Here is a 27,589-nt window from a genome sequence, read left to right as displayed (position 1 = left end):
ACTGACTGCGCAGGGTTGAGTCGCGGTTGAGAATACGTTGGAATCTTGTAGGATACGGTAACGATGATTAAGCGATTGAACTTTTATTGGCCGTGGAAACTCCATATCATTAAGCGATCCGGGAATCGTCTGGAAAGGGATTCGTTCCTGTTGCGTTACATAAGAGTTTCCTGATCCCATGAAACGTTCATTGAACGCATCTGGGTTCAGAGTCTGATCTACTCCAGTTGGCCACTACGCTGGTCGGTTCGTGTTGCGTTACCAAGTATACTACGAACAAGTTGAATAACATCCAGACAACCTCCGAGGACGTATCGGTCCTTATCGTCCTCTCGTTCAATCGGTATTGTATAACACAGGCTATCAGCTTAAACGATAGCCTAATCTGCGCTCCAGGCTACCTGTTATTCGACTTGCCTACAACCTGTCACCGAAGGTCCCGTGTTCGACGACTCGTTTAAAGTCACCAGAATCTTAAATTTCATTCGTCTCGGCTAACGGTCGGGTGATAAACCACCGACACGGATATGTCCCTTCGATGGCGCACTTGGTTAAAACACAAGCTTCGTTGAAACCTTCGTGGAAGCCACGAGACCAGTTCGTACGGACCTTCGTTTTAATTTGGGCGAGCCCTGTCGGTCGATGTTCAATTAATCGACTAGTTCTTTGACCGGTACACTTGGCGGTCTGAATTATGGGGCCCAATGAGACTTTCTTGGAAGTCTCGGGACTCGCTCGACGAGATCGTCATTTTAATATCGGTAAATCCTGTCAGGTAATGGTCAGGTAGCAACTATAAACATGACGTGTCCTTAGATTAACGGAGCTGCACATCGAAATGGAGCAACGCGAGTGGCGCGACAAAACGTTGTTTCAATGAACCGACACGTCTTAGTGTGCGTGTTCTATTTCCTTTGGAGCTGGTTGGGTAGGGTCTTCGAATTGACCCGTTGAACGAACCAACCGGTCACTTCTTTGGAACGACCCCTTAAACACCTACGGTAACTTCTTTGTGTCGTTCGTTACATTCTAGAGGAGCCACTCGAGGACCCATGAACCCCTGAACAATGCTTCAACGAGTACAGAAACGTACCCTGGGAGAGGAAACGTTCCCCCAAGGAACACGGTGAAACGTTCCCCTAACGAATATCCCCGATCCCGATAGTTCCTCGAACAAAGTGTCCCATCGCCAGAAGGGATCGTCGGGTCCGCTTCTGCTCGTCCGCCGGTCCCGTCCAGAGCCCTCGGGGGGCTGCTATTCGTCGCGGCGCAGGCTGCGCACGCACACGACGAGACTCCGACCGGCGTAGAAGCCGAGTCGAGTCGAGCGCGCGCGTACACGAACGGGGGCCCCTCGGCGAGGCGTCGGGCTCCGACACGCCACACGTATTAGAAACGAATATAAATATATCGGGAAGGAAGGCGGCCGGGCGGCCTGGTGGGGGTAGCCGGGCGCGCATTGGCGGCGCGGCGGTTGCACGCACCGACGTAGCGGCCTCGCGGGAACGGGCCCCTCGTTCTCCCCCTACCCTCGAGCGGCCTATCGTCCGCTCGCGCCCCGCTCTTCTCCGGGGGCCCTGAGTCCCAGAGTACGCTCAGTGTCCGCTCGGCCACAGCACGCCCGAGTAGGAAGACCACGGGACGACGACGCCGCGTCTAAAATCGTCGCAACGCGTTTTACGTGCTCTCCACCTCGGCCAACCGTTTACCACGGATTGGGTCCGTGTCCTTGTGCGCACGTCCGATCGGACCCACGCGTGCAAGCAACGCTCTCGACCAACGCGAGTTGTCTCTACATTCTCGCAACGAGTTTCAACGATCTGTGGGACCCGTTGATAGTGGTGCCCTGTGGGGGTCTGTGGTGTTCTCGAAACCGGGGACCGATATGCGGGGCCCGTGATAGGTTCGGCCCGTCGGTGTGACTCCGCGCCGTGATTGACGGCGGATGGACGAGCGCTCGGGGTCCGGGATGACGCTGTCCGTCGCTCCTGGCCGGTGGACGGTTCCGAGAACCGAGCGACGCGCGGACGTCGCGTGTCTTGGGTCCGACGTGCATCGAGTTCGCTCGGAAGGGGCCAAGAGGGAGCCGTTCCGCGCCACTGCGATCGGGAATTGACGCGCCCCGGCGTGTGGATATCTGTACGAACGCGACTTTCGAAACGAAACTGTGGAGCGGTGGTGATCTTGCGGGAGCGCGGGAGAAACAGGCCCCGGGATCGGTGGGCCCCGACGTGACGACCCAACTCGGGCCGCTCGCGATACGGGAATCGTACGCCCGGGAGGATCACCGGACGCTCGCGAAGAGGGATCTTTCTCTATCTCTCTCTCCTTCTCTCTCTCTCTCGGCTGCGCGGGAGTGAACGGGCCCCAACGGCGGGGGGGATCGGTGTGGGCCCCGACAGACCCGGTCGAGCCGCGTGGAACGTTATCGGTTTCGCCCGGTTCCCTTTGTACCTCCACGGATACGCGGCGCGTATTAAAACGTTAATCTCCGGCTGTACTACCGGTTATACGTACAGATTGGCTCTCTCTCCCTACGTCTGTCTCACTCTCTCTCCCTCGAACCCCCTCCCTTCCCACGTTCTCTTCGTTTTTCCGTTCGCGCCACCTTTCTCTCTCCTCCGTCTCCTCTCCGCTCGCTTTCGCCCGGTACCTACCCCCACTCCACCGTCCGAGCCACCCCACCCATCCGACTCTCCACCGGTGCGCGCTCTCCGTCTCTTCCTCGCCGCTGGGCCCGCGCGGAGGGCCCCGGCGTGTCCTCTGCGCGTTTGGCGAGCGCGTGCCGTGATTGCCGCGAGGAGAGATATGCCGCGCGATCGTCGGTTCGCGCGAGCCCCTCGTCGTCGTCGTCGTCTCTCCTCGATCGTCGCACGGTGAAACAGAGGAGGACAAGAGGGATCTCCAACGAGACGGCTCTGTCCCGCGACGATATGACGACTTCTTCTTCCTCTATGTTCTCCTCCTCTTCTTTTTTTCCTCCTTCTTCTTCCTCTTCTTCGTCGTTGTCGTCGTCCTCGTCGTCGTTCACCGCCGTTTCGTCCTACTCTTCGTCGTCCAGGTGGCTCGGCGCGAACTCGCGGAGTTACCGAGCGGGACGACCGCCGCCACGATCTTATCGAGCGCCGTCCGGGCTGATCGAGGCGAAGGACGATCGGGAGAGGCTATCTACGGATCGGCCGAGGGAGGAGGCTTAATGTACCCGGGGCCCGGAGATTAAACGCGAAACGAGCGGCCCGGCGAAAGGGAACGACAGACAGCGATCTCCGCTGCGGATAAACCGTGTGCGCCGATCGGGATAAAGAGAGTCGCCGATGCAACGTGAGAGAGTGCTCGACGTGCGCGAGACGAGATATCCTAGTGCCGGGTAGAGAGAGAGAGAGATAGAGAGAGAGAGAAAAGACCAGGTGGCCCCCAAACGGATGACTAGGAGCGAACTGGGGTCCTGCGTAACGAGATGTCGAGTCTAGCCAGGAGACGGAAGACCTCGTTGTTGGGGTCGAAGAGATGGTGGCAGGGCGGATGTTGGGCCACCAGGAGCCACCAAGAAGCCTATCTGAGGAAGCTCTACGCACGGAAGAACGAACAGGCGGGTAAGGTCGAGGTGGAGGCCAACCAAAGGGACCTGGGTGCTGGCAACTGGACGTCACCAGGAACTGTCTATGAGCTACCCAGCGCGGACGAGCATTACCTGGACGCGTTCCTCAGGAGCCGGGAGGACGGTATCAACGAGGATGACGTTGTCGGGGTCGTTGTCGGGTGTCCCGCACTCGCGTCAGGTACCAGCCCCACGGAGAAGTGCGTCGAGTACCTGAACGGCGCCCACGACCCGGCCGCGGCCTTCGAGCACGATCGCAGACTCGCGGAGCCGGAATGCAACCGCGTCGCCGATTGCAGCTCCCTGCATTCGGGTTACGATGTCGCCGCCGCCTCTACGGAGTGAGTTCACCGCGCCCTGTTGCTCCCGTTTCTCGCGAGCTGATCGCCCGAGGGGGGAAAGTTTTTCGAGTGCGGGCACACACGCGCGTATACACATACATGTATACATGCACACGTACATAGTAGGGAGGACCCGGGTGCTACGGGGGCCTTCTCGTCCGGGACTGGGCTGAGTGCGATCGAAGGGAAAGTTTTTCGAGTGTCGATCTTCCGAACGGGTTCTTCCTCCTGGGATACAGGGCCTGGTGAAATTTTTTTTCAAGTGCTGGTAGTCGAGATAATACGAGTTATCGTTCTTTTTCTTTAAGCGAGGTTGAGTGTCGATCGGAGAAATGGTTTTCCAGAGTGCCGATAGACGTGTTCGTGTTCCTTTTCTTGAAACAGAATCGAGTGTCATCTAAAGCGAGGTTTCTCGGAGTGCTGATAGTCGTAATGGGTCCTTGTTCTTGTTCTTGAAACGTAGTTATCAATAAGTGTCGTTTAGAAGAACGTTTCTAAAATGATGATAGTCGTGACGGGTCCTTGTTCTTTTTCTTGAAACGGGGTTAACACTAAGTGTCGTTTAGAAGAATATTTGTAGAGTGCTGATAGTCGAGATACGAGTTATTGTTCGTTTTCTTTAAGCGAGGTTGAGTGTCGACTGGAGGAATATCTTCTGGAGTGCTAATAGTCGTATTCGTGTTCCTTTTCTTGAAACAGAATCGAGTGTCATCTAGAGCGAAGTTCCTTTGAGTGCTGATAGTCGTGATACGGGTTATTATTCTTTTTCTTTAAGCGGGGTTGAGTGTCGATCGGAGAAGTGTTTTCCAGAGTGCTAATAGTCGTGTTCGTGTTCCTTTTCTTGAAACAGAATCAAGTGTCATCTAGAGCGAAATTCCTCTGAGTGCTGATAGTCGTAATGAGTCCTTGTTCTTGTTCTTGAAACGGGGTTAAGAATAAGTGTCGTTTAGAAGAAACTACAACTACAAACAGTAGGGTGCTAATAGTCCAGGTATGGATCATTGTTCTTTTTCTTTAAGCGGGATTCAGTGTCGATTGGAGGAATGTTTTCCAGGGTGCTGGAAACTCTCTGAAATACTGAAATACGAATACTCGTGTTCGTGTTCGTTTTCTTGAAACAGGACCCAGTGTTGTTTTTCTTGAAACGGGGTTAACACTAAGTGTCGTTTAGAAGAATGTTTCTAAAGTGTTGATAGTCGTGATGGATCTTTGTTCTTGTTCTCGAAACATGGCTACGTGACATTCAGGGAACTGTTCTCTGATGTGCTGACAGTTGGAACGTGTCCTCGTTTCTTTTCCTGAAACAGGGCCAAGTGCGATCCGAAGGAATGTTTCATGGAACCCTGATAGCGATCTTTTTCTCGAATCGGTTGTAAGTGTCGTTCGGAGGAATGTTTTTTGCAGCGCTGATAGTAGCTACGGATGCCTTTCTTCTCGAAGCACTAAGGAATGTCATCAGGATGAAAGTATTACACACTTGGCTTCTGCCCCTTTCCTCCAAGTTCAACGTCGACGTGTAGTGCAATGATAAAGTGGTTCATTGCATAGAGACACGTGGCCTTTAATTTCGGTAACTCGAGTTGATGATTCAAGGTTGTCGTTGGGTCTAATCGGCACAGCAGTCACGTCGAGGTGTAGTCGTTACTTACGCGGGACACTGAGTCTGTAATACAGAGGAGATTCTTAACCGATTCTTGACTCTGCCAGACGGCTGCATAAATTGAATCGAATTTAATTGGCCGCCCAAGGCCGCTTCTCTGAACAGGAACCTCTTTTGTTGAAAACCTCGATATTCTTTCGATGTAGAAAAACATTTAAATTTACAAGAATGTTATTATTCAATAACTCTCCGTTTATTATTCAAATCTACATTTTGTTCTCTTTCACACCTGTCAAGAATCATCGATGACCGCGTTCGTAACAATACATTGCGTTTCTTTCTTACCTCGTTTCTCCTATTCCGTCATGGTCACCGCAACCATAAAATCACGTTCACTTGATTTCATGTTTGAACAATAGAGGGCATCTCAGTCCTCAACCACAGCACGTCGCGGAGCGAACACGTGACGTAGAGATAGAGCGGATCGCAAAGACAGTGTGGTGGGGGTAGCGCATCGGTGACCTTGAGCGGCCAACTTAGTCTCCGTCGACTCTCACTAGTCATCGCGCGCGATGGACGCGCGAGAAATGTATCGATCCACTGCACAGTGTCTCGCACTTGTTTGCAAGTCACGTTTAGAGGTGACGGTACAACTGACACGATAAATAACAATTCCGTTGAAAGAATATAATTGTACACGGAATGCAAAATTCCGGTTTAATATAATTCGAACGATCACGTGTGCCACACGCGACAATAATTTCCTTTTATTATCATCTAGGCGCCATTAACTCTGGTGTTATTTTCGTCGCGGAAATATTACCCCGTGTCTCCGTGTGCTTCTTACCGGCCAATCGGCGAGCTCCGAATCGCTACTCCTCGCTTCCCCGTAATGGAATCAATTTTCTACCGAATCAAATTTGCACGTTCTCGTGGAAACGGCACTCTTCTGTGGAACGAGACACCACGGCCTGTGTGGCCAGGAATAAATTGCTTTTTGAGTTACGATACGCCGGTTAAACGTTTTTCAAGCATCGAAACCGTCGGGGGTTTGATGAGTAAACTGATACTTTGCGAGTGGCTACTGTGTAATCAAGCCCCAGTGCTCAATTCATCGTTCAAGGTGGAAATAGACTTCCTCCTCGCCGCGGTGGAACTTCGCGTCATTGATGACCACGCGCGGTAATGATAGACTGTTCTTCGAAATTACAATGGGGCACCCCGTTACACTTTTAGCCTCGTCGATAGATTTCGAAAGGGAGTGGAACGCATAATCAAGGATATCGACGTGGCCGCGTTCATCATCGTCTCGCGACGAAGTATCGCCCCGGTTTCACGGATCGTCTATCATAAATCAGTAGACGGTGATTTTATGTGCTTTTCGTTTATAGTCCAGTGGGTTTCTGTAGCGAATCGACACCGCCACCATTTCCTAGGAATTCAAGAATGTTAATGGAGTTACGATTTATCGCTTCCCTTGGGAATGGAATTCTTTCGCCTTACCGGGAATTGGGTGTTAATTTAATATGCGCGCGCACACACGTCTTGCGACGACTCGTCTCGACTTTTGAGGTTAGGGTTCTCCAATCGAAAATTTCGTTTCTCGGGTACACTTAGGAAGAAGTGTACCGGTGACGAAGTTCTCTTCGATCGCTTCGTTTCATCGCGTAAGTTAGGTTAACTATGTTACGTAAGTTAGGTTAGGTTGCGAAGCGCAGTGGCAATTCGTTGAACTTTAACCTTTCGCTTCGTTTCGCGAACGAAGTGGAGGAATTTCACTCGGAAATTATTAAGTGGACGGAACGTTCATTGTAATTTTAATGTAAAAAGTTGGGTTCGGTAATTGAGGTTATGTAACGCGATGTTACATATATCGTTTCGTGAACGAGGTGGAGGCATTTTACTCAGAAATTATAAAGTGAAGGGAACGTTAATATAATTTTTTTATAAAAATTTGGGTAATTTTAATACAAAAAGTTGGATTCGGTAATTGAGGTTATGTAACGCAATGTTACATATATCGTTTCGTGAACGAGGTGAAGAAATTTTACTCAGAAATGAACGTTCATTGTAATTTTAATATAAAAAATTGGGTTCCATAATTGAGGTTATGTAACACAATATTACATATATTATATGCAATATTAATTACACATAAATTACATATATATGTAAATGTTGTGTAAATTACATACATATGTAAATGTTGTATCAATTACATATATATGTAAATGTTGTAGAAATTACATATATATGTAAATGTTATATAAATTACATATACTACGTATAAATATTATACAAATTACGTACATTACATAGAAATTGTATATATTGCGTAAAAATTACATATATCACATAGCAATTACATACATCGCATAACCTCGATTATAGAACCTAACCTCAAACGCGACTGGTAACTTTGGTTGCAGTGTATCGATCGCGCTTTAAAACACGCGTTCTTTGGAATCGAGATTCATTCGTCATTTCGAAAGAAAGGTCGTTTTTTCGTTTCTCGTGCTATACATTTTACATTTAGCCGCTTCCGGTTGAGTTTACCGCGCCGAGCGCGTTAAACTACCGATGATAAAACTTGAATTTACTGGTTTCAGAGGTAGATAGATTCCTCTCTACCCATGGCAGTCAGGAATGCCAATAAATTTCAGTTTTACGGCGTCTAATAGAAATAATGTTTCTCGGTCTATACTGGAAAAAGATTAGCGTGACTAAGCGATCATTTCCTGCTCGGAAACGTGCCGGCACTCAATTTTATGTTCGCATTACGAATCTCAAAATTGAATTAATTCAGTCCTATATTTCACTGAAAACTGGGTTAACAGTTAGGTCTCTTCAGACAGAATAATATTACGTTTCATACCGAGTGTCACTCGCTCTTACTGCCACAATAACCTAATTAAGCAATTTAATTTGTAACTGGGTAGTATACCCATCATCTTGTCACACTGAGCTACAGTAGCTATTCTCTGCATTCTGGCCTCGATATTCCGTTGAGATTTGAATAAAGTGATACTTGAACAACGAATCAACGTAGCCTTAATATTTATATGATTGCGTGTATTTTTATCTAGTTTGTTTTAATGGAATTCGAGAAGAACTTCATCGATTGAAAATCCATAACTGGAAACAATTTTAATAGAATGAAAGTTATCGTGCTTTAAGATTCGTTTGGTTCGATAAATTTTGGGTGTATGTGTCCAATGAAAAAAAAAAAGTAATTTACTTAGTTTTATAGTCTGCGTTATTGAAAATTTACTTAAATTGATTTAATTTATATAATTTTTATAGTTCGGTATTTTTTATTCAATTTGTCATAATATACTGTTGGGAACCGAAAAGAATGATTTTATGGAATACCATGAGATAATTCGAACGATTTGATTTCTTGTACTGAATTCAACCGGCAGATGGCAGTCCATACAAACTGCCGACAAAAAATTTGGAATCACTTGCAACCGTTAGAAGAAGCATAAAAAAATATAAAATTAGAAAAACATGAATCACCAAACAATTTAAAGAAGAACACGGATTCCTTTGTAAAAAAAAATAATACAAAATGTAAAGTATATTATTTGTAAATTATTACGAAGGGTCGATATTTCTTCCAAGTGCATTCTTTTCAGCTCCCGACTGTACATAGTACATACCTCACTCAAATTTGACTATAGTGGTCTCGTTAATTACAGTAAAAAATGAAGCTAAACATTCCTGCAGATATCAAGGTACACATTGTGTATCTTCTATGATTATCGTCGGTAAACATAACCAATCAAAAAGAGCATTTCTTGTACAAGTATACCTCTATCATCTAGTTACATTATCAATTACCCACTAGGCCTTATTTACACCGCTTGAAAAAAAATTTGTTACCGACCGAGCGTCCCAGCCACTAGCCAGAGCAATGTGACGAACCACGGATACAATTATCGAGGTTTCACCGTACCGACAGCAATTCCAAAGAAATCGAACCGATCAGACCTTTAATATTGAAACTTTTTACCGCTTTCTCCTATGATTACCTTCGATAATCATAACCAATTAAAAAGAGCATTTCTTGTACAAGTATACCCCCATTATCTACGTTACCCACTAGGCCTTATTTGCACCGCTTGAAAAAAAATTTGTTACCGACCGAGCGTCCCAATCCACTTCTCAGAGCAATGTAACGAACCACGGGTACAATTATCGAGGTTCCAGCGTACAGAGGACAATTCCAAAGAACTCGAACCGTCCGGACCACCGATACTCCAGTATCTCGTACTCCCTGTACGTTCTCATTCTCGATCGACAAAAAAGGTCAATCCCTGTAAGAAAAAAAGAAATGAAAAAAAAAGTCCCCTGTCCCCCGTCCGAATTCCACGTTCTACGCCTTCTTCAACTCGAAGGACAGGACGTCAACCGGTTCGTAATGCATTCGTATTCTAACGGTGTACCCCGATTCTCGGTTTACAGGAAAGTGTGCAGAAGCTGCAGGTGTCCCAGGGAGGAGCATCAGCGGACTTCGACGGAGGCGGGCGGTCCCTCGGGACTGGGCCTCGGTCCTGGCCCGCCGATGGCCATGGCTATGGCTTTCCAGAGCGGGGCCGCCGGTTCTTCTCACCAGGAGCCCTTCAAGAGTCCCGTCCAGGCGGCTCCCCCGGGCCTGGCGCTTCAGGAGGCCCTGATGCATCATCAGAGGCACTCGCAGAGCGACGATGACAGCGGATGCGCGCTGGAGGAGTACACGTGGGTGCCGCCTGGTCTCAGGCCGGATCAAGTAAGAAACAAGCCCTGGAACGCGTGCGGAATAACGATGCGCGCGCGGTCTTTCGACTTTAGTGGGTTACCACCTATGAAATGTCCGTTTTTCTTTCCGTTACATTTGAATCGGGAACAACTCGCGCAGCGCGAAACAATTCCCAGAAGCGGAGATGGAGGAGGAGGAGGAGGATATTCGTCCGGGGTTTCCCGTGAACGAGAATTTCGGTATCGCGTTACCCGTTTCGATGCGACGTTTCCCGATTACTTTCACTTACACTTTCAATTTCCAGTACATTTATTTCACGATGACGGTGGAAACGGTTCCACGGGACTAACCTGTACGGTGTGTCCGGTAACTAACGGTAATTCGATCGCTTTGAGCGAGAAAGTAAATCGAAAATTGAGAATTGGAAGTTTGGAAATTATGGAACTGAAAGTTGGGAAATTTTGAAATTGAAAGTTGAGAAATTTTGAAATTGAAAGTTGAGAAATTTTTAGAATGGAAATTGGGAAATTTTAAAACTGAAAGTTGAAAAATTTCAGAATTGAAAGTTAGGAAATTTTAAAACTAAAAGTTGAGAAATTTTGAAACTGAAAATTAAGAAATTTTTAAATTGAAAGGTAGGAAATTTTAGAACTGAAAGTTAAGAAACTTTAAAATTGAAAGTTGGAAAATTTCAGAATTAAAAGTTGGGAATTTTTAAAAATGGAAGTTGGGAAATTTTGGAATTGGAAGTTGAGAAATTTTGGAATTGGAAGTTGCAAACTTTTAGAGTTCAAATTTACAAAATTTTGGACTTAAAATTTGTTCAAACGAGAAAAGTACCGTTGCACGTACGACGGGTGTTTAAAAACTGAAATTTTTCTCGGAACCAATATCCCGTATGAAAAACTTTCACTCCACATTTTCGAATCATACTGTCACATAGAATTACCTTCGCTCGTACCACTGGTTACCGGACACCCTGAATATCTCCCCAGCGAGTAAGCATAACCCGGATCGACAACCTCTCTCCGCCGCACTTTCTTAAATTAATTTCCGTGTGCGCCAAAATATGATTTCTCGTGTCTCTTTCCGCAACGTGATCATCGAACGACAAAGCACCACAATGAGACACCTAGATCAACTTTATCTGCCTAGTATCCTTCTACTGCATCAACGACTCGACTTTCGTTCAATTTTTTTTTTTTTTTTTCAAAATCTAGAACAGTATCGTAACACACCCAACTCGCACAGAAGTCACCGCGAGACGTTTACAGTCGATAAGAAAGACACAGAGAAAGATAAGAAAAAAAGAAAAAAATTTAAACGTTACGAAACTCCCAGGACCGAGACTCGAGTGGGCGCGCCCCTGATACGCTATGCGCCGCGCACGGTGACTCTAGATTTGCATAAAGGTTTTGCTTTCTCCGCAGCTGATTTATCGAGACAGTTACAAGAGTTGGACACTCTCGAGACGTTCGGTGGTTTTCAGGAACAATCGAGAATTTTGCGTGTTCGTCCGGTCGTGTCGGTTCGCTGCACCGTATCGGTGGCGCGGCGCTAGCGTCGATACGCATGCGCGCGCACGCACGCAACTCGAAAGCGCGCGACGCGCGGGATTCGGGTTAAACGTCGATCCCGTAAGCGAAATAAAACGACCGGGACCCGTTTCAATGTTTTGTTCGAGGGAGAAGTCACCGTCACGTGTTCCGTGTAACTGTAAGCACTTTGTCTCTGAATTATTCATGAACGATGAATATCGAGTATCTCAATGGCGATAAATAAAGCTCCGCTCGGCCGTCTTCGATTCCCATTTGAACGAGGGGCGCAACAATATGTACCTCGAAACTGAGCTGTCATCCGGTGGGTTCACGTTCCAACGGCCGCTGTCACGTGCACGTGACATCGTTCCAACGGGGTTACCGCGTTTCGATCCAAGCGACGATTCACGATTACGACTTACACGTGTACGATCGAAGCGATTTATTCTCCAACGGCCTTGACTCGAAAATATCCAAATTTTTTATTTTTTTTTTTTAGATTCTCTCGATATCGACCGTCGTTTTATCGAGTCGATAGAAATCGTTTTACGGATTGGACAAATTCGCGTTCTGAGAAACCGTGTTGTACGAGAGCGTGTCTTGGAAAATTACTATTGTACGAGTCCAGGTTACACGAATCCGTGTCGTAGGAAACCGCGTTACGCGAGACCGTGCTACATAAGTCTATACAGTAGAAAACCGTGTTACACGAGGCCGTGCTACATAAGTCCACATAGTAGAAAATCGTGTTACACGAGGCTGTGTACGATTACACCTTGTCGAAATCCATGCCACACGAGTCCGCGACACAGCAGACCCAATCGCACGTGGTCCCAAAAAATTTCCACCATTCAAAACCGTTCTCCATAAAAACATCTCTAAGCACCTCCCACTCCCTGCACCTTCTCAACATCTCTACGTGTTGCCCAATCAGTAACACCTCCCTCATTTCTGCTAACTTATTGTCAAATTTAATTTTTGATCTAAATTTGAATTATTGTCAAATTTAAAATTGATTTAAATTTGAATTATCGTCAAATTTAAAATTGATTTAAATTTGAATTATTGTCAAATTTAAAATCGATTTATTGTCAAATTTATTTATTGTCAAATTCCATCCTACACGAGTCCATCTTGTCAAAATCCATCCTACACGAATCTATCTTGTCAATATCAATGCTACACGAGTCCACCTCGTTAAAATCCATCCTACACGAATCCACCGTCAAAAAAACCATCCCCTACCCGATCCTAGAGCTCCCACCGTTCCACCTCCCCCGCAAGTGCGAAAATCGTCCCGCAAAACTTCGATCGACACAAGTCCCCTTGGGCCCGCTCCTCAAAAGACACCAACTCGCGCACGGATCCACGATATCCACCGTATTGTTCGACGATTCGACAATGCGCGAGGCCACCCTCGATCGTTCTCGACTCGTTACGGGTTATCCGGGCGAGCGGGCCCGAGCGCGGGCCCCGACGCGAGACACGAAGAAAACGACTCGACCGCCGGGCGCTCGGGTCGCTCGTGCGCTTGCGCTCGGGCTCTCTCGCTCCCTCGCCCGTTGGTTCGCTCACTCGCTCGCGCAGGCACCGCGCTCCCCTCTGTTTCCACACGATCGCTCTTAATTACAATCCGTGCGCGTACACGCTGTCGCAGGTACACCTGTACTTCAGCGCGCTACCGGAAGACAAGATCCCGTACGCGGGTAGCGCCGGCGAGCGGGAACGGGTGAAGCAGCTGCTGCAACAGCTACCGCCGCACGACAACGAGGCGAGGTACTGCAGCGGACTGTCCGAGGAGGAGAAGCGGGAGCTGAGGGTGTTCGCCGGGCAACGGAAACGCGAGGCGCTGGGCCGTGGACACGCGAGCCAGCTAGAGAGGCCCCACGGGGCCGGATGCCGCGAGTGCGCCAGGCCCATCGCGGCCGGCGAGATGGCGGTGGCCGCGAGCCGAGCCGGGCCGTCCGCCCTCTGGCATCCGGCCTGCTTCGTCTGCTGCGTCTGCAGGCAGCTCCTCGTCGACCTGATATACTTCTGGCGGGACGGTAGACTGTACTGCGGCCGCCATCACGCCGAGACACTGAAGCCGCGTTGCTGCGCATGCGACGAGATCATACTGGCGGACGAGTGCACCGAGGCGGAGGGCAGGGCCTGGCACATGAGGCATTTCGCCTGTCTAGAGTGTGATCGGCAGGTAAACCGATAAGGAGCACGCCCCGTGGCGCGTCAATGCCGTTTACCACGGTTTCGTTGGGCACTTGGGGCATGGGGACAGGGGAGAGCACCCACGGTGGAACGCATGCCTCTTGACGCAAATCAGACTGGAAGTTCCTTTTGGCAGAGATCGTGGGTCTAGGTAGCGCTGACGTGGGTCCCGGTGAACGCGGTCTCGACGAATCGGAACGACGTTCGCGAACGATTCGGTTCCTTGACCCTCAAGTTGTCTGGTTGAGACCCCCCACTGGAGAATCGCGTGAGACGATTGGTCGAATTAAGTAGGGGTTGGATCTCAATGAGCGATAAATTGATACTTAGAAATCGATGGTTCGGGGATCATCTCGGGTAATCTGCTAGAGACTGTTGCGTTTCGTACGATTGATTTATTCGAGAAAGGATTCCATGTTTAACGAACATGGACAGAAAATGATAGTTGGAGATTAAAGACCAGTGTTGTCCGATTGGTTGGATTGAAAGAGGATTCTACTTACCAAACACTGGTGAGCAAAGGCCAAGTCCAAGTACAAGACATTTAGGAATTCCGAGTTTAGGAGACTGTCATGAAGATTATTCCGGGATGAGATTGTCTAGGTGACAGTCTAGGTGACGCTGATGCGGAAGTAAGACGGTAGAGACTATTTTTTCGTGGAAGGAATCTTGCCAAGACTCCAACAGATAGGAAGATTGTGGGATTCCTCACCCTGGGAATTCCAGGGATCCGCTAAATAATCCCTCGGTGACCATCCTTGGTCACACCTGAACACCGGGAACTGCCCAGTGCCATGATCTCCGGATTGCCACGGGCCTGCTCGAGAGTTGGGTCGGGGTTGGGTTAAAAGGTTTCGTGAAACGAGAAGCTGAGATTCACGGTCTTTTAACACACCCAGGGAAAAATGAATAATTGATCGCGCGCACGTAGCGTCGGAGCCGAGAGGACTACCGGGACGAATAAGTGTTAAGTGACAAGGTAGATCTCAGTGGTGTAGGTTCCCCGTACTGGCCCGTTTCATTAGCACCTGGCTGACGGTTTTCGTCAGCTTAGCCAGGCTTCCAAGATGCTGTGTTTACCCTCCGGTTCTCGACTTAATATTGACAAAAGAGATGTACAAGTTGAGTCGTAGACCTTAGATGACATATCCTGGGTAGACACTCTTATTAACGAAAATAATAACAACCGCCGGTTTCTTCTCGTAAACGTTACCGTCTCTTCGGCCATTTGAGGATCGATGCAAACCAAAAACTTACAAAGCGTAAATTCTAAGTAACTACTTCTGCGAAGTAAACAAAATGGACATTTCGTAGGTCCCAAACACTGTACCTGTTGTTGGGTGAATCTTTTAAGACACTACTCTCGTCTCTTAACCCCGTTACGAAATGATTCTCAACAGTGGGCACATAAACAGTACTCCGTCTAAACGTTCCAAGTGATAATCTCACGTGAGTCTCGTTTTTGGTTCACAGACGTTTAGAATACACCAGTTTCGCTGCAGTGGTCATTGATGACACAACTGGGACATCCGTCACTCGATCGCTGCGCACGAATTTGGGATTATCGCTGAGGATATTTAGGCAGTGGTAGTGCCTTTCAGTCCACCAATGAAAGAATCACTCCGTATTGCCCAAAGTGGGCCATTATCGATTTAAACGTCAGAATAGGGCGGTTGTAGACTTCGGTTGCTCTCGGTACAGTGGAATTTACCTTTTTATCGACGTGTCGCGTTACAACAGTGTTCACAGTCGGACGACTTCCATCGTTTGCACTTTTCGCGACGCGACAATTATTTACGCCCGACGGACGACGTCCGTCGAGAGTCATTTACCCCTCACCCAAGCGCCCTGACGATTTAGCTGTCAGCCTCAGAGCTACATCCCCTTTATATCCTCTGACGGCCGTGTCCGTGGCACACAGTGCGCGGACAATAATTCATTGAATCTAGGTGTCGATAAATGTCATTCGCAGTCGACGCGCTGTACATCTCTTTTGTACGAGCTCTGGCCCGGACAAAGCTTCTTATCGTCTCCATCAAAAGCGATAACGAACGATCGAATGTCCGGATGTCTCCGATCGGAGTGTTTCAGGTCCGACGATAATCCGGAACTGCGTTATGGGGATTACTATTGACGTATCGATCGTTGGCCGAGATGTCCGTTAACTCGTTTGCATCGTTTGCTTATATTTAATTTTTCTGTTCGGTATTACAGCGAATTGGGTTTCCAAAATTTTCCAGTCCATATTTAGTGAGTTCCCCTATTTTGTTGACTATGAAGAAGGCAAAAGAAATATATATTTATTTATTGTTTCACTTATTTTCGTTCTCGAAATATTAAGTTCGCAACACCTTTCGAAATATTTGTACGGTGCTTGGATTTAATAAAAACAAAAAAAATTTGACTATAAGAGCATATTTTTCGTTCTGCAAATGGGTTAACGGAACGCACCGAAATAAAACTGCCAGGTGCACGCGTACGAGCTGACGAATGGGAGATCGTTGAAATTAAATGGCCGTCAGTTTCGAAACGAGCGAATATTACAGGGCTCGCAGAGTTTTATCGTTACAAATTTTATCTCTCGTTATTGGGAACTTGGTTTCTACACGGTGTCCAGATTCACACTTTGCCATTTTCTTTTTCTTCTCTTAATTTTGTGTACATAACAATTTGTCCGCGTGGAATTTGTAATTCTCACGGCCAAGTGTTTCACAAAATTTATGCAACGCAAACAAAGCCAAGGTATTTGCAGTGTACGTGATTTCAGCTGTTCGTTGAAAGTCATCGAGAGGGTAATCCCCACCTTTTAGCTACACGTGCCATCTGTCGTCTGTTCGAGTAAGTTTACACACACACGCCCTCTGTGCGTCACATGCGAGGGCACGTAATGGAGAAGAGTAGCTTCCGACATCGTTCACAATCGAGTATGTGATTCGAAGTAGTCAATTGAATTTGCACACTCATTCTAGCGCACGATACTTGCGCGATGGCTATTTTTAAAACGGACACCGTATAATTTCTCATCCCGTAAACTCGTTTCGAAGTGGCCTACCATTCACTTTCAGTTACTCATGGAAGCTGAAAAGAATAATCCCCGCGGGGTACCATAAATAAATTGAACATCGACCGATAGGTGGCTCTGTCTGTAGATGTCGAGTGTCCTCAAGCAAGAGGTTCACTTTCTGCACACGAGAGCCGTTTGCTACCCAGTTTTAAAATGTGTACCGTGTAATTTCTCATGTGGCAAACTCGTTTCAAAGTACCGATCGTTCACTCTCATTCAATCTTGAACGCTGAAGACAATGGTGCCCGCTAGGTATCGTGCACAAATTGGACGCCAACTGATAGATGGCACGGCATTGTCCGTAGATGTCGCCCCGGTCGAATAGGTGTCCTTATCTTCGCACTACTCGCTGTGGTACATAGTACTCGTTTGCTACCCAGTTTTAAAATAGATAACATGTAATTTCTCGTCCCAGGAACTCGTTTTGAAGTACCAGTCGTTCACGTTCAACTACATCACTATTGCAACGGGAAGTTGGAAACTATAGTGCCCGCGAGGTACAGTGAATAAATTGAACACCGACCGATAGATAGCGCACTCTGTAGATGTCGCCTCAGTCGCGTCCACTACCGTGATAGAACCTCCGACCCACCAGGGCCCACATTCCTTCCAGAACTGTTCTTTCTGGCCCTCGAAAGTGCCATTTTGAACTTTTCGAAGATTCCTGCGTTCCTTTATCGATGAGACCAGTTTTATCGGATCTCGACGACCACGGACGCCGACCTTGGGGCAATAATGCCTCCGAATACGCTCTCCCCAACTTCGACTCAACAAAAGTCCCCCAACGTTGCCCCAAGACCGCAACGATCCGCGGACAGAGCCTTTTGGATCAGCAATTTCTCGCCTAAATTTGCATTCTCTTTCCAGCTCGGGGGTCAGAGGTACGTGATGAGGGAAGGTCGACCGTACTGTCTGCGTTGCTTCGACGCCTCCTTCGCCGAGTACTGCGACAGCTGCGGGGAGCCGATCGGTGTCGATCAAGGACAAATGTCGCACGAGGGTCAGCACTGGCACGCGACCGAGGCCTGTTTCTGCTGCGCCACTTGTCGCACGTCCCTCCTAGGACGACCATTCCTACCACGAAGAGGTGCCATTTATTGCAGCATAGCGTGCAGCAAGGGAGAACCGCCGACGACGCCCAGCGACTCCTCCGCTGGCCCACCTCCGCCTCCTTCCTTCCTCAGGTATGCTCTGTCTGTCAGAGGTAGGAATTTGGACGTTCTTTGAACGCAAGGAAAAGATTTTTAACAAATTCTTGACACTCCAAGAATTTTGGACTTCGAAGAACTGGTTGTGGAACCGGTACTAGTCATTGCTATCCTCCAATTGCAACCAAGTCAATTTATAGAGAAAATTTATCTGACTGTTGATCGTATGGGAGATGTGATCGCCTTTGGGTTAGTCTTTCTATATGTGGGATAGAAGGTCTGTAGCTGCAGGTGTCTGATGAGATAGCCAAACAATAGGGAATGGCTCTCCAGAGTGATCTTGAGCATCTAGTTGATCCTGGTCTGATTAAAGTATTCTGTTGTTAGGTAGCAACAGTCGTGTATAGTGCAGTAGGACTCTTCTGGATTTGGAGATAGGTGATGCTAGATCTGCCTATTTCCTTCTCTTGAAATACTTTAAATATTGTTAAAGTAAAGAAACTGAAGCTACAAGTACTACAGCTGACTAGAATCTGAATGACTTTGAAAGATTACCACTTCATCTTCGTTCTTAACCAACCATGGTTCAATATCGATCCGTAGCCAACCTAAGCAGGTGCGTTGCGAGAAAACTGATCCCGACACTTTGAGTAACACAACTTCGTTCTCGATGAAATACACTCGTGTCCTCCGAAACTCGTGATTGCCCTCGAAATGGTTGCATTTATCCGAAAGTGTTTCGGTAGCGACTTATCCAATTACCGTTCGATTTCCAGAACCGGTCGAAGACCACCGCCGGCCAGCGAGGGTTCATCGAGTCCACCGCCCCCACCTCCGCCACCACCACCACCAGGATCCAGACACACCCTGGGATCGCCGCGTAATTCACCCCGTATGACCAGGAAGCACCATCAAACGTCCGCTTCTCTGGTGTCGACACCCACGCAGGGCACCTTGAATCCCGAATTCACGGCCGAGGGGTTCCCCTCGAGCGGTTCCAGGCCTAGCGGCCTTGATCGGGTGCTCCTCGAGAGGAATCTCGAGAGACTGCTTCAGGAACGTAGTTCTCATCCTGAGGAAAATCGCAGCGAATTGGGAAGGTAAATTGATTTTCTCTTTAAGAGGAACTCCAAGATGAATGGAGGAGTCTCCCTCTCGGAGAGACATCTCCGCAATTCTCTTTCTCTAGGGCTGCGAATCCTCTACCAAAGCAAAATTAAGTTCTTCGTTCTTCTTCTTTTCTTTCTTCGTTCGGTTATTCATTTCTCATGTGTACAATCTTGGTACTGTATAAACATATTGGCATCGTTATTATTGTTATAATTATTGTCATTCTTATTACTATTGACAATATTATTACTGTTGACATAATTACTATTATCATCATCATCATTATTATCATCAATATTATTACTATTGTCATAATTATTATCATCATTATTATTATTGATATCATCATTATTATCATTGTCATAATTATTGTCATCGTTATGATTATTGTCGTAATTACTATCACCATCATCATTATTATTACTATTGTCATTCATATTACTATTGACAATATTATTACTATTGACATAATTACTATTATCATCATCATCATTATTATTATCACTATTATTACTATCATCATCATTATTATTACTATTCTCGTAATTACTATCACCATTATTATACTTATCATCATTATTATTACAATCATAATTATTATCATCGATACTATTAATATCATTATCATTACCATCGTCACAATTACTATCATCGTTATCATTATCTTCACCATTATTACTATCGTGTAATTATTGTCGTAATTATCATCGTTATTATTATTAATTCTATCGATACACCGACACATCTATTTCAATTCCAGACTGATGCAAGCTAGGGATCGAGAGCCGCTAAGATGCGTCCAGAACTGCGCTCCCTCCCACGCCTCGAGTATGCCGGAACTGCCACCGCCGCCGCGGCCGTCATCGGGGGCGTCCGCGTCGGCGTCAACGTCGACATCTACCGGGGTCGTCGTGATCGCCAGCGGTATTTGCACGCTGTCGGGTAGCAGCCTTGCCCAAGAATCGGCGACGTCGCCGACGAACCTCGTCGTTGCCCAAACGGACCCACCGACGCCGACGTCGCGACGCGTGCGCTTCCAAGGTGACCTCGACGTGAACGATCACGCGTCGGCGGCGTCGTCGCGGGTCCCCCTCTCGCCAACGAACGACAGGAATTCGTCGTCCTCGCCCTCACCGTCGCCGGCATCGCTGTCCAGGACGAATGTGTCTCGATCGAGGAGCTTACAGTCGGAGGAAGTCGCCGGGACGTCGACCTGGGGTGCGTGAAATTCCCCGTTTTGCATACGATAGGACGATTCCTTCGTCGACCCCCCTCTCTAGTTCCCCCCTTTGATGGAAGAAGCACGGGGGATCCGTGATAGTGGATATCGTCGAATATCGTGCAATCTACACGCGGAGGGAGCCTCTTCGACGCGAAGGAGAAGGAGAAACGTTAAAGAACAATGTACACAATGGGAGCACAAACGTTTCAACGATTAGGAAATCTGAAAATCGATGCATGAAAATATTCCAGGGAGAGACACTATCTAAATGGAATATTTTTTCAAGGTCACATTTTTAGAGACTCGTAGCTTGACCTTCGAATGATCTCTGATACAAGAATGCTACGTATGGACAAAATGTGACGATTTCCACGAATATTGACTTGTTCTTCAAGTATCACACTTCTGGCAAAATTGATTTTGAAATGCAAGGTCATTCGAAGGTTATAATTGAATTCGTGTAACACTTTGAGAGAACCACTTGCAGCATCTATCTCATTCTTGAACTGTAAACACTCGCCTACTTGAATATTTCCATTTAAATCCAGGATGTCTGAAAATCAGGGGATTTTTATTCGCAGGCCAACCGATAGGTATAGGTACACTAACAATATATATATATATAATTTCTATAGGCTACAGTACATACCTTGTTTGTTTTATTTTCACACAAATAATAAATCTCGCGAACATTCCCTCTTTCGTTTCTCAAGTTGCGGCAACAACTCTGTAACATACTTTGAAATCCCCCTTAATGTAAACAATCGCGGATCTCTCAATAGATAAATAAATAAATTTAAACAATATATAAATAAACATATATATATATAAATACATAAATATATAAATATATAAATACATAAATATATAAGTATGTAAATACATAAATACATAAATATATAAATATATAAATAAATCAATATTTAAATATATAAATATATAAATATATATATAAATAAATAGATAAATTAATTAATACTTAAATATATAAATATATAAATACATAAATTTATAAATAAATAAAAAAAAAATTCTAACCACCGTTCCCATTGCAGGCACAGCGGGAAGCTCCAAATCGAGGATCGACGGCGACGACGAGGACGCAGAGAGCAGTTGCTCGACCTGTAGCTCATCCAGCAGTTCCGACGAGGCGGCTGCATACGCCCTGCCCCCCAGAAGGGCGTACGGGGGTGTACGGATCTCGTACGTGCCGAACGACGCTGTAGCCTGCGCGAGGAAACGCGCCCCAGCCACCTCGCCCACGTCGAACCAGGCGCCGAGGGACACCGAGAAGTGCGTCGTGTCCTGATGGCCTCCACCGATCGACCGTACACGATGATTCATTCGCACGTGCCACCGAAGAAAACGCTTCTTCTTCTTCCTCTTCCTTCTCCTGCTCCTCCTCCACCTCTTCCACCTCCTCAGCCGCTTTCGAGTCGCGCGACACGCGGATTTCGTACTCGGAGCCTTGAACGGGCGCGTGAACGCCGCGAAGGACTTAGACGAAACGCGGGATTAGAGAAAAAAAACGAAAAAGAAAAAAAGAGAAAACAAGAGTTCCTAACCGACGACCAACGGGGTGCTTCGCGAGCTTACGCGCTCGTGGCGCGAGCGATCCGCCGGGGAGGACTCGAGATTATTGGGAATCGCTTAACTCGTGTAAATAGTGAATGTACTTCCGCAACGATCGCTCGTGGACACCGGACAATCGCGACGTTCGCGCTTTACCTTCTATTTTTACTACCCCCCGTTGATGTATTTGATAATAATAACGATAATAATAACGTTATATTTTATTACCACTGTCATTCCCCTATCCGCGAAGCGGGAGTTCGGCGTGCGTTCCACGGATTCTTCGAACCGACCCACCCACCCAGCCCCCACCCGTGCCAGTGTTCAGCCCCCACTCCCCTGTGATTGGATCCTATCCGAGCAGAATTCGATTCTCGTCGAACCGAGAGAACTCCGCTCCGCGAGGTGTTCGCCCGTGACGCGAGCCGCGTCAGAGGTTACGCTTGTAAGTACAAACGACAATTCCGAACGATGTAGACAATCTGACGAAGTATTTCGGGAAATAAATCGAGACGATGTCGAACGAAATGGGCGTGTACTTTAATGGCTCAGACCACCTCCCGCCCCCCTCCATAGTGCCAGCGAGTTTAATACCCTTGAGCACGGCTTTGTCGTTTCCTTGTTTGGTTGTGTTTCGGTAAGGGCATGTTTGTTCCGCAAGAAACAATTTTTTTTATTTAATTTATCTCTTCGGGGATATTACGTAGGCGCACGTTTTAGTTTTGTGCTATTTTTAGAGCAGTAATATGGAAGTACGCGGTGAAGTTGAGTTAAATGTATTTTATTTATTTGGTGTCTTTGTTGCATAAAGTACTGTACGTGCGACGGTAAATTTTTTGGAAGAAAATACGAAGTGCTCGGAGAGACGCGGTACGGCTGTTGTTTCTAAATCTAACCTCAATGTTCCTACCTCAATATACCTATCTCAGTAGTAGCAATAGTATGGTAATATCGTGAGATTGATAGATATTGTGGACCATTATTTCGGTTAATTTGAAACATTGCTTTCTAAGAATGCAAGAATTCTCCGGACAAATTGTTTATTTACAGGATAAGGCATTGAGAAAAGTACAATTAAATATATATACAATGTATATGTATATATATATACTTAATTGCTTCTGAAGATTTAGAAGTTTTTGTCGCAAGAACTTTTGACGGATGCAACCTTGATACTTGCACGCAAACCACGTGTAGTACATTGGATTGACAAGTAAAAAGGATGGTCACCTAGCAACAAGTGACAGCGGAAGAAATGGTGATTAACCAACAAGTGAAAGTGGAAATATTCATACAAGGCATTTGTTATATTTTTATATTTGTTAATAAATAAACTCGGCGTATTTCAAGTGTTATTTTCCCTTTCTTCGATCACTTCCTTAAGTTATATAATTAATTAGTCGAGCAACAGTAAATAGCCTATTACTACCGCAGAAGTAAAATACGAGAAACCACCTCCGGTTATCATATTCTCCAGATAAAATATTTCGAAAATTTTTAATCGTCGGCCAGGGCCGATGCCCTCTGATATAAATATAACTGGTTTTGTTTTATTTTAAGTAATTTTATTCCAGTAAAATATTTTATGTCGCGTAGAAATAGTCTACAAGAGATAAATGCGATTATTGATATAATAAATTACAGTTATAGTATTTTCAAAAATCTGTATCGATAGTAGCATAAATAATAAAAACAGTAGAAGTAGTAGCAGTAGTAACAGGCGTAGCAGTAGTAACAGTAGCAGCAGTAGTAGTAATAGTAACAGTAATAGCAGTGGTGGTGGTACCAGTAGTAGTAAAAGTAAAAGTAACTTTGTAACTAACACGGAAACGGTAATGGGCCCTCTGGCCCCAAAATCATGCGACAGAAAATACCATTGTATGTTTCTTTGCCTTGTCCGTGTCTCGACGATCGACGAATTAACGTGAGAGCCGAGCGTCGCACCGCACGAAAGCGCCAGGCCCCCCTCAGCCCGTGTCAGGGAAAAAATGAAAACGCACGGCCGGGTAGCGAAAAGAGCGAAAGTGGTTTCTCCCGGGGCAAGACGTTTGTTACGCTACTATCTCTCCCGCTCGACTTAGGCTCGTAAAGTCTCTCTCTCTCTCTCTCTCTTGCTTTCTCCCGGCCGGTGAGCACATTTCACGCCACGCGAAGATCTTGTCTACGACGGACCATCGGAGGAATCGAAGGAACAAGCCACGCCACCTATTAGCCCCGTCCGCTTTACCAATCGAGGATCTTCGAGTCGCGTTGCGAAAGATCGTCATTAGCATGGAAGCACGCAACGCCCACACACGACCGTACGTCGTGCGTATTGACTAATCGTCGAATCGTCCCGCGCGGCATCCAAAGGACGTTCGAACGGAACCGAGAATGAAGCGATTATGTCACGTTAACCCGGAGTCTACAGCGAACAGGTACAAGTTACATAAGTAACTATGAATTCTCATGGCTGGCTGAAGAATCATCGTGTTCCGGCCTGGTTAGATAGTACACTCGCAATTAGAAACCTTAGGTTTAGAGTCAACGTATACGTTGGTATAAATACCTGGGAGATAAATGTCCAGTGATTGGAGAAATTTTTCGAGCCTCGTGGTAGAGATTGAATCGTCAGTGTAGGTATTGAATATTTTTTTAATTTTCTTTAAAAACATAGAGAAACGATGGAATACTTGAAGTTTATTTGCAGTATTATTGATATTAATGGTAATTATCATTTGGTAAAAATTAGAACTTGAGTAGTGAGGTGACTATTGGCTCGGACTTTTGGATAATAAGAAAATTACCTACTAACTTCAACTGACAATCAATTTAACACTTGTCCGTAATATTGTAACGGTTGTACACAGACTTCTGTAATTGACTGTACACGAATTACACATAGTATATCCTGTACTATCCATTGTGCAGGTTTCAATAATCTGTCTATACTATGTACACAGTATTTTTGTTTCTTCTCGATAGAAAATGCGATTCGATGATAGTTTCTAACAAATTCACTCTTGAGAGATATTGTATCTCGCCTAAACGGTTAGAACCACTCGAAGTGAAATCCTTGTCGTAAATCGCGTGTTTGGAACCGTTTTACTGGTCAATTACGCAAATTGACGCGCAGACATTTCTCGACAAGCATTTTTACTCGTTGACGTCTCTCGTGCACGGCATAGCAATTTACATGCCGTTAATGTAAGTAAGAACTGCACGCCTATACTATTATTCGCTCACATTATTGTTATATCTGTAACTTTATTCGCGCACGATTCGTTCGGAAGATTCGTGTTCGATGTTGATACTCCTGTAAGCCATTTATTCGAAAAGCTTTCACTTTTTCTTTCACTAAACGAAGATCGATGCGGTAAATTTACTCACCGGCGATGGAATCCCGATAACTCAGTTGCGCTCGATCGGATGCTCCCGATTTTTAAATTACACTCTCGAGAAGATCCATATTTGGTAAATTAAAAGCAATCGCGCAAGAAATCCTTGAAGTTGATCGTGCTTGTTTTAATCGAAATTTAGAGCTACGTTTAGCGACACGAGTCCACGCTACAAAGTTGCCGAATTTGAGGTTAGTACTGTCGCGTTGCAGTGCCAGGGCAGCCACCGTTGTCAAAAATAATTTCGAAGCGACATTAGTGCACATATGTGACACGTTTAGATCCCTAATCGGTGCCAACTTGTAGCAAATTAAGTCGGTAAATATCGATCGATTTCTTTCTTATCTTGGTGTAAAACTTGATAAAGTATTCTTACCAAAAATATTTTTCTTAAAGTTTATGCTCTCGATTTTTAGACGCTGATTATTCGACAATTAATAAACTCGAAAGAGTTAGACTAATTTCGATCGGTTCTAACAATCAACTTTCATCCGAGAGGTTAGGTGTACTAGGAAACTTACTCGACAACGTTCTTCCACTGTGGTGAAATTGTATTCGCGAATATTAAAGTTACCCAGTACGCGAACTAGGCCATGATTACGCAACTATAACGCGTAAGTGCGGCACTCGCTTGTGGCTCGTACCTGTCGTACATGCCTAAAAGAGAATGCGCTCTCATGTGGATGCCCGTTTTCACGGAATCCTCCTAGAACACGTAACACGGTCCACTGTGGTGTGTTATGATCCTACTGTTGTATGTAATCGCTCTACGGAATAGAAATCAGACTCGTGGCGCTACCCTTGGGAATAGTGTAATTGGGAATTGTATCAACTTGTTATGTTGTCTCTGGAAAAATAAAAAGTAAACTAACCTTGTAGATTGATACTCCTGTCTTAAGGTAGCACTGCTAACAAGAAGAGGAGTACTTTCTACTCTTGAAAGTCAACCATGAGTTCTTCTGGAAATATTATACTTAGAGTGACCCGTAGCACTGATCTTACTCCTGAGAATAATGCTACTAAGTAGAAAGCTACTCTTAGATGCAGGACTGTTAGCATTTCTGTAAATAAGTGTTTCAGCAGTTCTAGAAGTATGATTATTGGTTTGCCTACAAGTGGTACGATGAGTAATCCTAGAAATACACTACTTGATGTAACCGAATCACTAATAACTTTTCTTCCTGAGAGTGATATTACTCAGGAGTGGGATATTATCTATTCCCAGCTGTGGGGCTATTAATCATACTCCTTAATTCTTAAGATTAAGAGTACCATCACTCCTAGATGTATAATTATTAGCACTCTTAGGAATACTACCGCTTGGACCAAGAATGGCATTGGCAACTACACCCTCAGGCACAGTATTAATACCACTTCGAGATAAACTCGTGGTAACTCTAATACCAATTACAGAACTTCTCTTTTGTACATATGTATAGTTGGCATGTGTAGCACTTGTCCATTTTATCCAACCAATATACTTGCTCCACATTAATTTGTCGCAAAAGGTATAACAAGTGCGCGCAACCGTGCAGGCTGCCCATGTACCGTCCGTAGAGCGATAACGAATGTCCCTGGAGGGAAGGCGAGTCTTGGTGGCCATAATTTTGTGGCGCGCACACGCAACTGCTTACTATTCTATATACATTTGGCACCTTTGCTAATGACTAATGACGACACTGTCATGGAAACGTATTCCACCGGTGAAGTCAAAAAGCATTTCCATTACCTCGTGGTGCCCCGCAGGGGCATTCCTTCCAGGCCCCCATACTACGTTACAACATCAATTTATGTAACACATCCAAGAATTACTATGCGGTCGTGGAATCTTATTCGAAACATCAGTTTGCGCAGATTGATCGGAACAATCCGTAGCTTAGATGATGGAATTCAATGCTCACCGTACGACCAAAGAATAGGGGATACGATCGAAGAATTTTTTTTCACGAAAAAATTATTTTTCCCGTTTGATAAAATAATTTTGAATACCGTGCGCAGAGAGTAAATTTAAAACAAAATAATAATTCGGTACTTAGTCATTTAATATCGTGAGATCGGAAGTACTTGTTAAGG

General features: G+C 45.9%; 2 protein-coding genes across 10 annotated transcripts in view; one reads left to right on the top strand and one right to left on the bottom strand.

The window, feature by feature from the left end:
- The window catches only part of LOC143148534 (uncharacterized), a 163,861-nt gene extending 140,571 nt beyond the window's left edge, over nt 1-23,290 (top strand). Inside the window, exons 1-7 of one of the 5 annotated variants that reach the window (XM_076314937.1) lie at nt 3,338-3,939; nt 10,007-10,310; nt 13,476-14,012; nt 17,955-18,271; nt 19,012-19,335; nt 20,106-20,563; nt 21,623-23,289. In XM_076314937.1, the coding sequence (XP_076171052.1) occupies nt 3,458-3,939; nt 10,007-10,310; nt 13,476-14,012; nt 17,955-18,271; nt 19,012-19,335; nt 20,106-20,563; nt 21,623-21,876 (2,676 nt within the window). In that variant the 5' untranslated portion in view covers nt 3,338-3,457 and the 3' untranslated portion in view covers nt 21,877-23,289. Of the gene's footprint in view, nt 1-3,337; nt 3,940-7,194; nt 7,207-10,006; nt 10,311-13,475; nt 14,013-17,954; nt 18,272-19,011; nt 19,336-20,105; nt 20,564-21,622 lie in introns of those variants that run through there. The other 4 variants (XM_076314942.1, XM_076314939.1, XM_076314938.1 and 1 more) reach the window with 4 other exon arrangements.
- The window catches only part of LOC143148538 (uncharacterized), a 122,023-nt gene extending 94,759 nt beyond the window's left edge, over nt 1-27,264 (bottom strand). Inside the window, exons 1-3 of one of the 5 annotated variants that reach the window (XM_076314948.1) lie at nt 25,509-27,264; nt 24,688-25,434; nt 23,280-24,618 (exon numbers count right to left, since the gene is read on the bottom strand). In XM_076314948.1, the coding sequence (XP_076171063.1) occupies nt 26,766-27,119 (354 nt within the window). In that variant the 5' untranslated portion in view covers nt 27,120-27,264 and the 3' untranslated portion in view covers nt 23,280-24,618; nt 24,688-25,434; nt 25,509-26,765. Of the gene's footprint in view, nt 1-23,279; nt 25,435-25,508 lie in introns of those variants that run through there. The other 4 variants (XM_076314950.1, XM_076314947.1, XM_076314951.1 and 1 more) reach the window with 4 other exon arrangements.
- Nucleotides 27,265-27,589: the final 325 nt, after the last annotated feature.

Source organism: Ptiloglossa arizonensis, chromosome 6 (assembly GCF_051014685.1).
Source record: "Ptiloglossa arizonensis isolate GNS036 chromosome 6, iyPtiAriz1_principal, whole genome shotgun sequence".
Classification (NCBI taxonomy): domain Eukaryota; kingdom Metazoa; phylum Arthropoda; class Insecta; order Hymenoptera; family Colletidae; genus Ptiloglossa; species Ptiloglossa arizonensis.
The sequence above is the reverse complement of the archived record's forward strand: the minus strand, read 5'-3'. Positions and strand labels throughout refer to the sequence as shown.